At 42.2% G+C, this 10,356-nt stretch overlaps 1 protein-coding gene across 1 annotated transcript; it reads right to left on the bottom strand.

Moving 5' to 3' along the window:
* Positions 1 to 1,380: 1,380 nt before the first annotated feature.
* LOC104908586 (ubiquitin-NEDD8-like protein RUB2) lies at positions 1,381 to 2,159 on the bottom strand. Its single transcript, XM_010697708.4, has one exon. The coding sequence runs from the start codon at positions 2,061 to 2,063 to the stop codon at positions 1,593 to 1,595; it is 471 nt and encodes a 156-aa protein (XP_010696010.1). The 5' UTR covers positions 2,064 to 2,159; the 3' UTR covers positions 1,381 to 1,592.
* Between the last annotated feature and the right edge of the window lie 8,197 nt (positions 2,160 to 10,356).

The following is a 10,356-nucleotide window of genomic DNA, read 5'->3' on the forward strand; positions in this document are numbered from 1 at the left end:
TGTTTTATGAGGAATTTAAGCAACCAAGCTGATATACGAGGAGGATTCCACAATGGTATAAGCCGTATAACATAGCCCTCATTCTTTAATGAACCAAGCTCCACATAAGAACAGGGCACTATAACACTAGTATATCATCAAGCCTCGAGCTTGCTTATCAGTGTTTATGTAACTTATAAATAGAATGTGGAGATTCTTCCAAGATACCAAACAAAATAAAATAAGTAGCACTTATTTTTGCAGATTATTAATCAGTAATCTAGATCAGTGTTACCTAATTTGCCCATACCATGTTCTGAAACGTGCACCTCAGACGTGCTACATATGCACACTATCTTAACATAACCAAGCAGCAATTATGTTACTGTACCTTTTCATATAATAGAAAAAGATTGTGTCCAATATCAGAAAATTGTCTAGGGAGACAAAGATCGAGTTTAATGAAGAGCAGCATGAGAAGTTGAGAACACTGGTAATTGAACAAATAAGTTAAAAATCATAATCACTAAGATTTCGGCTGAAACACTATAATTCTTCAAAACAAACAGAAGCAAACAGATTTCTGTTTTTTATTCTACCTCATCTTCACCTAAAGAAAGTAATTTGTGAGTTTGTGACTTATGGTATTACCGTTCTCACATGATGGACAACATCTATGTTACTTTAAAGCTCTCACTTTAGAAGAAACTTCTTGAAGTATGCAAAGCCACCAAACTCAGATGGGTACAAGCCTCTCATCTAGTGAATGGGCTCATCTATTATACCAAAAATCAAGCCTAAAGGTGGATTCCGACATGTAAATTTGTTGCAATAGTCGAGTCTAAAGGAAACCTCTTAAGGTCTAACTACAATTATGGTTGGCAAAAAGCTCGGAAATTCGAAGTTCCTAGGAAGTGGAATAACATGGAGTGGTTTGGTCAAATAGGAACTTATTCTTCTACTTCCCTTGATCAACCATTCACCCTTCCACACTTCCTACAGAAACAAATTCATAGGAAATATTACTTCCCGTGTTCAACCAAACAACCACTAAGTAACGAATTCAGCCACACATCCACAATATAACACATTGCTTACCCAAACCCGCGCTCCTCGCTATTAACACCCCCTCCCCCTTTTAACTCCAATCCTGCCTTAACCAAATCCCATCAGACCAACTTCCAATTCCAATTAACACATAAAACATGCTAAATAAACAATACAAAGTCTCATATAAGACCCTCTGGTAACTTTTATGGTAAGAGGTGACGCATTGTCTAAAAGTGACCCTTTTTTAATGGTAAAAAGTATAAGACTTACTAAATCAACAAAACCGCTGAAAATCAACTTTAATTGAGGCAAACAAACATCAAACATAAACAAAAATCAACAAAAACAAAATCATTATAAACACACAAAACCATAGATTAATCAGTAACACCTCCAATTCCCAGATAATTCACAAATAACAAAAACCCTAACAATTCCAAAATTCGATCAAGTCCTTTCATTCTTTACGCAATCACATTCACATAATCCCTTCCCCCAATTCCCAACAACTTAAAAAACTAGCAACAGATTCGTTTTTCGTTTTCCTAAAACCCAAAAACTCATCAAGCAACAACACCTCCACCTCTAAGAGCAAGAACAAGATGAAGAACAGAACCACCTTCAATATTATAATCTTTAGCAGTCTTATCATCAGCAAGTTGTTTCCCAGCATAAATCAACCTCTGTTGAACAGGCGGAATTCCTTCTTTCTCTTCAACACGTTCCTTAATTCGATCGATTGTATCAGTTGGTTCAATATCGATCTCAATTTCTTTACCAGTTAGGGTTTTTACCTTAATCATCGTACCACCACGAAGCCTTAGCACCAAGTGAAGCGTTGATTCTTTCTGAATGTTGTAATCTGCGAGAGTTCTTCCATCTTCCAATTGTTTTCCGGCGAAAATCAGGCGTTGTTGATCTGGTGGAATTCCTTCTTTGTCTTGGATCTTTGTTTTCACGTTGTCGATTGTATCGGAAGATTCCACTTCTAGGGTTATGGTTTTTCCAGTTAGGGTTTTCACGAAAATCTGCATTCTGAGAATTTGGGGATTTTTCGGGAAGGTGAATAAGAGAGTTTTTTTTTCGGATGGAGAATTGTTGAGGAGTGAGGAGAGAGAGGAAGACTGAGGTGGGCTTTAGATTTATATTGGGGTTCTCTTTGTTATTGGATCCCGAATCGAATTCGGGAACCAATTTTTGTGCGGTACAGCTTAATTTGGGGATTAGATTCTGTATGGTGCACATCACCTTTTAGATAGGCTTTAGTATTCAGTTGTTTTGGATTCTAATAAGTTTGGGTTGGCTCTACTCTTAATTTGGTTTCGTTTGTATGGGTCGAGTTCGGAAACTACACCCATGAAGATTGGCGTTTGGAGGGTTGATTAGGAGGAGTGATAACAAGCCGAATTGAGTATGAGTTTGAGGTGGCTTGGCTCGACTCGACTAGTAATACTTGGAATTGGATTTGAGCTTGAGTTGAATCTTGTTTTTTTTTTAAAAAAAAACTTTTAATTTTAATTAAACTTACCCTGAACTCAACTTGAGCTTGAAAGTACTTCATGTTATAGCATTTCTCAAATTAAGTTTTGGGTACTTGTTTCGAACTTCTCATTAGTATTGTATGTAATCTACTATTGAATTTATATATTAATTCTATAAGATATTTATAATTTGTATTTTAAGTTTGATCATAAGGTTTTCGAGTTGAACTTAGCAATGATTCGCTTAAGAAAAATTTGAACAAAGCTATAAGAGTTTACAATGGTTAGACTCATAACTCATAAAACCCACTCCCCCAATGGTTAACTTGATTAAATATTAGTTGCACCCTACTTTTGTTGGTTTTGTGTCAGCGGAGGAAAGGAGTAAAATTAAATTCATTCCATTATTGCTTCATTTAAGTTGTTTGATTCCTTTTCCCATGCTCACAACTCATAAACGAATTGTGATTTTGTGGAAGGTCTGTTTCCTAAAGTAGTGGTAGGAAAACGTTTGAAAGGGGAATATAGTATGATTTTTTTACTAATTTAGGTGTCATGATCTTAAGAAAATAGATGAAAAGAGATGGAGAAGATCCTAAAACCTCATATACTTCATATTATAAGGTGTTTTATATTTTGCCTCGTTCCTCATAAGTCACAAGCATTTTTACAAAATCTCATTTTCCTTCATCTCCCCTTAAAAGTCATGTGGACGTGTCATTTTCGTGCTTATAGGCTATGTTTATGCTAAAATTTATCGCTAACGATGAAATTGAAGTTTGTGGGACGTGTCAACCAGATAGTGTTAAAGTCGAAGCGACGAAAGAATGCAAAGGGGAGTCAAAGGGGATGAACACACAAAAATGATGACGCGGAAAACCCCAATGAAGATGGGTAAAAAACCGCGGGTGGTTAGAGATCCACCAAACTAAGGTTGTTCACTATCTTTCTTCGTGGCTGAGTATCGTTTACAAGAATGCTTAGTTCACCCTAGTGTCTTTCTCATAATGTTGCGTAAAAAACAAGAAAATGACCTCTCTCTCTCTTTTATATGCCTTCTCTTTTCTTTGGCTTTTTCCCAACGAATACAATAATAAATCTACTCATTATTATATTGATTTCCATACTTAAATCACGGCGATCTCCTTCACTTATGCCCCAACGTCTTGACTCACGCTCCTCAACGGCTGAATTTATGGCTTGTTAAACTCTTCCCTTATTTAGCCGGACCGTTACTTATTTAATGCTCTAGCTTCAAATCCCACGTCGCCTGCTGCGTCTTCGGGTCTGAATTTCTTCGTCACTGTGCCATACATCGTCATGTCATCGAGTCATCACGTCCTTGCGTCAATGTCAACCTGTAAAAAATTCAGCCATAACAGTTTGCCCCCAATTGTTGAAATCGAGGTAACGCAAAGCCCCTGAGACAATTGTAAAAAATTTCCTTAAATTAACAAAGAAGCTTTGTCTAAATCATTAGGAGATCAAAAAATCATAAGCTAAATCTTTGCACTTGTCAGTTTTTAGAAAAAATTCCGAAGGGGACATAAAGAAGGAAAGGAAATCCCTTCGAGCGGTTTATCTTTAGCAGTTCAAGAGTCGCCAACTGCAAAAAGGTAGTTTTTTTTGTTTAAATTGCCGTTTTAATTATAACCGTTGGTCCCATTGTCATGATTACTTTTAGTTGGCATAAATAACTAAGGCGGTTTTTAAACAACTCAATCCTCACTTCTAATTTCATCAAATCTTTCTCTCTCTTTAAGTAAGGCAACTTCCTTAACTCTCTTTATTCTCTCCGCCGGAAAATCGACCGCTGACACCAGGTAATTTCGCACTTTCTCGCTCATTTTTTTTTCTTTGGTTCGCTCTATTTTCTCTTCTTCTACCGTTCTCATGGCTCCGAGTAGACGCATCATTAGGACTTTTGTGAAAAACCAAGAAAAATCGAAAGGAAAAGAGAAAGCTGTAGAATTAAGGGTAGAAAATGAGGACGAACTGTCAACGATGTCAGAAGAGGACCCTTTAAGGTTTTTAGACTTAGGAAATTTGCCTGAGAGTACTGTCATTAGGAATGCTGAACCTAACGAACCCCCAGAGTCGTGTCCCCAAAAATGGGTAGTGCTTTATGAATACCCTTTCAAAATAGGTCTTAGGCTTCCCTTCACCCCCCTGGCAAGGGACTTGATGCAGATTTACCAGATCAGTGCTGGGCAAATTATGCCCTAAGTCTGGAGGATTCTTAGTGTCATCGACAGGGTGACAGCGTCATGGGAAGAGGCCTTCACCCTTCACGACCTACTGTTGCACTACGAAATTAGGGTTAAAGCAAAAAATAGGATAGCCCTACATGCAAAAGCGAGGTTAGAACCTCTGGTCGGGGGAATTCAATCAAACGACAGGGGTTGGAAGAACAGGTTTGTTTTGTGAAGAGGTCGTCGCTAGGGGAAGCCGGGGCGTCTCTGGTTGGTGGCTGGAATAACGAAGGTGTGTTTATTTCCAGTTTTTCTAAGTTCGTGACGTGTCATTAACACCATTCTTACATCGTTTCTACTACAGGTCTTAATCCAAAACTATTGTCGCATCGCGACGAGTCTCAGAGTCTCTTTGACAAGTTTCTGAAGGTGTCAGAGGATGACAGGCAGTTCAGAAGGGTTCTTTTTACTTCTCAAGATAGTTGTTCATCTATGGCATCTAGTTAGTCCACCTGTCTTTTATTTTTAAGTAGGATTCTCTAAGAAAGGTCTTTGCGTTACTAACTCTGGTACTCTTGAACAGGTTCATCACAGTTGCGTCCTAGGGGGAGCTTGGACGGTCAGGCGCTAGCTGAGATGCTGCGCAAACGTAAGAGGGAATCTTTTGCTGACGCGACCTCCCTGTCGTCAGCATCAGCAAAGAAGGACACGGCGGTCGTCGTCCATTTGGACGATGAACACGACGTCGCGTCTACGACGCGCAAAACTGACTTCCTGGCCTCTCCAAACAAGAGTGGGCCTTCCTACTATGTGACCGTCCCAAGTGACTTCATGTCGTTGGAACGGTCCATATGGCCTGAAGCGGACAGGTTCCTCTTTCCTAGCGCAATGGAAAGGATCAAGGAACATACTCTTCCTCGCATGATGTCGGAATGGGCTGGAACTCCTATTTCAGGTTTAAACTTCGGACTTCCTTTTTCAGACATTATGCCTTCTTATGACAATAACTTGTGACTCTCTAAATGGCGCGTATCATATATTTTTTGTGCAGTCTTCTCAACATCTCCTGATGGCTAAGAGGGAGATCTCTTCTCTGCTAAAGGGTCATCTGACCATGAAGCAGAGAATGGAGAAGGCTAGTTGGACGCGAAGTCCAAAAGCGACGAGGTGGAGTCCTGCAAGAAGGCCATGGAAGACATGAAAAATTCTTTGCAGAAGAATGGGGAGGAGCTAGAAGAAATAAGGCAGAGGGCGACTAGGTTGGAGGAGTCTTCTCGTCATGAGATCTCGACGCTCCAAGCGAGCGTCGACGCACAGAAGAACGAGCTGGACATGCTCGAGGCTGAGGTGACGACTAGGGTCAGGGCGAAGCTGATGTAACAATTCCTGATGAAGAAGACAGCATGACGCCGCAAAAGGACATCGACCTATACATCCAATTCATGGGGTCAATGAAAGATCTTATGGATGAGGAGGACTTAGCTGCGACGGCGGATTCTTCATCAAAGGTTGATGAAAACGCCCCGTCTTGTGCTGGGTTCATAGCGTCAGATGCCCCCTGACCCTGAGACTGAGAAGGAAGCCCCAGCCACTATCTTGCCTGCTGAAGCGTCAGAGGAGAAGGAAGCTGAGAAGGTCCCTGACGTTTAATCTCCTAGTCCCTTATGTCATGCCTCTTATCGTTTAAACTTTTTAATCAAACTATGTTTTAAGTCACTTAAGGGAGTGACTGTTTGTATTATACTTTTGGGTCACCTATGGGGGTGACCATAACTTTTTAAATTTCTATCGTCGTACTTTTTGGGTCGCCTATGGGGGTGACCATTTACTTCGTTGCTTTTGAATTTTTATCATAGATAATCTTATGTCTCTGCTGTGTGTCACATGCATGTGTCCTGGTCGTTATTCTGACGTTTCTAGAGGGTTAGCCAGGCGTCCAATAGGCCATCTTTGGTCGCTCGGACGTATCGTTTGGACTTAATAAGAGTCATAATTAGTCATGCGGACTTATCGTTTGGGCTTAATAAAAGTCGTCATTGGTCGTTCAGACGTGCCGTTTGGATTAAACGACTTTTTAGAATACACATAGGAAATACGTAAAACTTACATGTGCCCGTTAGGGGGATGGCTGAAATGTCGCCAATGGCTATGATTTTAAAATGACTGTGCCCCTGTCATTGCGTCGGCTGAGACAATGGTGGAAATCGTCGGGACGTTCATTAGTTGAATGGGGACAATTTGCCTGCAACTTCAACAAGTACCCAGTGAGAGAACACTATCGACCCAATCATTATAACATTACCAACCAATATACTTCTCTATGTATATATATGTTGTTTTTTTTTTTTTAGACTGAAAATAAAAACAAAGCTCGCCACTTGGCTTTTAAAACAGAGTATCGTTTGAGGTGCGTGGCATTCCAGCTGCGAGGTACGGAGCTTCCGTCATGTCAGACCAATTGGTAGGCTCCATGGCCTACTACTTTACTGATTTGGTATGGTCCTTCCCACTTCTGGCCTAGCTTGCCAGCGTTAGCCTCTTGTGTTTTCTAGAACACTTTCCTTAGGACCCAATCTCCTTCGACGAAGGACTTGGCTTGGACGTTTTTGTTGAAGCTCCTTGCTACTATTTGCTGCTGTGCTACCATGCGCACCAGCGCTGCGTCGCGCAATTCCTCAATGGTATCTAGGTCGTTAATCAACTTGTCGCGGTTCCGTCGCTCCGTCGCTAGGCTGCACCTCGCAGTCGGGACGCTAACCTCCGTCGGCAAGACAACCTCGCAACCATAGACTAATGAGAACGGAGTTTGCCCGGTGGCGGTGCGTGGTGTCGTGCGATTAGCCCATAGGATGGAAGGCAACGCCTCCGCCCATTTACCTTTCTTGGCTGTGAGCCGCTTCTTCAAAGAGTCAATGATCGTTTTGTTGCTGGATTCAGCCTGTCCATTGGCTTGCGGGTATCTTGGCGTTGACGTTAGCAACGCTATGCCCCACTCATCGCAGAAGCGTCTTGTTTCGTTGCTAATGAACTCGACCCGTTGTCGCATACTATCTCGGACGGGACGCCAAATCTGCAAATGATGTTAGTGTATATAAAGGAAATCACTTCCTTATCACGTACCTGTTGAAAAGAACCTGCCTCAATCCACTTAGAAAAATAGTCAGTTAGTGCCAACATAAAAACCTTCTGACCTGGGGCTGGAGGTAATTTACCAACTATGTCCATGCCCAACTTCATGAAAGGCCAAGGTGTTAGAGTAGGATGCAAAGGTTCACAAGGTTTGTGCGTCATACCTGCATGTCGTTGACAACTATCACATTTGGCGACATACCTTATTGCGTCCTTCCTCATTATTGGCCAATAATAGCCCATGCGCAATACTCCATTAGACAATTGTCCTTCAGGACTTGCCCCCACTTCTCCTTTTTCAAACAACGTAGGTAGGGGCCTGCGGCGGACCTTTTGAAGAGTACTCCCTGAATGAGGACGTATCGCGATGCCTTGAATCGAATTCTGCGTGCTTCCGCCTTATCTGTTGGGAGTACATCATTAGCAAGGAAATCAAAAAATGATTTTGTCCAACTGACACTTACTTCCTCGTCGTCAGGGTCGCTTCCTGGTGCGGGATTGTCTACATTATTGACGACCCCACGACTGTCTCGAGGCTGGTCAGTCGCGGTTGCGACAGCGTCTCCAATACTCCTAGCGATAGCAGGGTTGTCAAATGAACAATAGGGACGGACGTAAACGAAACGTCCCTTAAAGAAGATCCGAGGTTGGCCAATGCATCCGCTTGTGTATTTTGATCCCTATGTATCTGCAAAATATCAAACGAATTAAACACTTTAGTTTTACTCTGAGCTATTTCCAAATACATGGCCATTTTAGAGTCTTTTGTTGTGAATTCGCCTTTGACTTGGCTGACTATCAGCAGTGAATCGCTGAAGACTTTCAATGCTTTCGCTCCCATGTCTTCTGCTAACGTCATTCCGGCTATGAGCGCCTCGTACTCGGCTTCGTTATTCGTCGCTCTAAATTCACAGCAAATGGCTCGTACTATCTTGCCCCCTGTGGTGACTTTAGCAATGCCTAGACCTGCACCACGAAAATTAGAAGATCCATCAACGAACAATATCCAATAGTCGTCGTTCACTTGGTTAATCCTTGCGACTTCGTCGTCTGCGAGCTTTTCTAGCTCTGGGCTAAAGTCTGCCACAAAATCTGCCAAAGCTTGTGACTTGACAGCAGTCCTTGGATGAAACTGGATGTCGTACGCGCTGAGTGCTATTGCCCACTTGCTCATGCGACCTGTCAATTCCGGATGTCACAAGACATACTTGATAGGATAATTAGTAATAACGACTACAGTATGTGTTTCAAATAATGCCTAAGTTTCTTAACACTACGACTATGGCTAAAATGAGTTTTTCTAATGAAGAATACCTGGTCTCCGCGTCTAGCAGAGACTTACTGACATAGTAAATTGGTAGCTGCTGGCTCTCCGCTTCCCGCGTCAGGACAGCGCTGACGGACACGTTACTTACCGCGAGATAGAGCTGCAACGTTTCCCCGATATTCGGCTTTGACAGCAATGGCGGCGACGCTAATAGCTTTTTAGCTTTTGCAGCGCGTCTTCATGTTGTTGCGTCCACTCAAAGCCCTTGTTCTTTCTCAGGACGTCATAAAATAGATGACACTTCTCAGATGACCGGGATATGAAACGATTTAGCGCGGCCACGCGACCGGTCAACTTTTGCACTTCCTTGACGCTTCGTGGGGACTGAATGTTGATGATGGCTTTTATTTGATCTTGGCTGGCCTCAATTCCTCGTTGCGTCACGACGTACCCTAGAAATTTTCCTGCGGACACTCCAAAGGTGCACTTAGTAGGATTTAATTTCATGCCATACCTTCGTAATACGTCGAAAGCCTCCGACAGATGCTGAATGTGATCGCCTGCTTGCTTGGATTTGACGAGCATATCATCGATGTACACTTCCATGGTGTCACCTAGTTGATCTTTAAACATTTGATTAACTAGTCGCTGATACGTGGCACCTGCATTTTTCAAACCAAAAGGCATAACCTTGTAACAATATATACCTTTATCGTAACAAACGGTCTTTTCCTGGTCGTCCGGATGCATCAATATTTGGTTGTACCCGGAATACGCGTCCATGAACGTTAAAAGCTCGTGACCGGCCGTCGCGTCGACCATTGCATCTATATGAGGAGAGGAAATGGATCCTTAGGACATGCTTTGTTTAGGTCTGTGAAGTCGATGCAGACTCTCCACTTTCCGTTCTTTTTGCTGACCACCACGACGTTAGCTAACCAATCTGGGTATTTTACTTCGCGGATCTTTCCGGTATCGATCAATTTCTGGACCTCGTCATTGATGACTTGGTTCCTTTCAGGAGCGAACTTGCGTCTTTTCTGCTTCACAGGCTTGTGAGCGGGATCGACGTTGAGTTTATGCGTGATAACGTTAGGACTGATACCTGTCATGTCTTCATGGGACCAAGCAAAACAATCTTGGTTAGCTTTCAAAAAATCAATTAACTGACCTCGTATCTCTTGTGACAATGTCGCTCCGATTCGAACGACGCGATCGGGGATGGATGGATCGAGCATCACTTCATCCACGTCCTGCT

This window comes from Beta vulgaris, chromosome 7 (genome assembly GCF_026745355.1).
Source record: "Beta vulgaris subsp. vulgaris cultivar EL10 chromosome 7, EL10.2, whole genome shotgun sequence".
NCBI lineage: Eukaryota > Viridiplantae > Streptophyta > Magnoliopsida > Caryophyllales > Amaranthaceae > Beta > Beta vulgaris.

Coding starts and splice junctions, on each gene's coding strand:
- LOC104908586 (XM_010697708.4), bottom strand. CDS start 2,063: ATGCAGATTTTCGTGAAAACCCTAACTGGAAAAACCATAACCCTAGAA.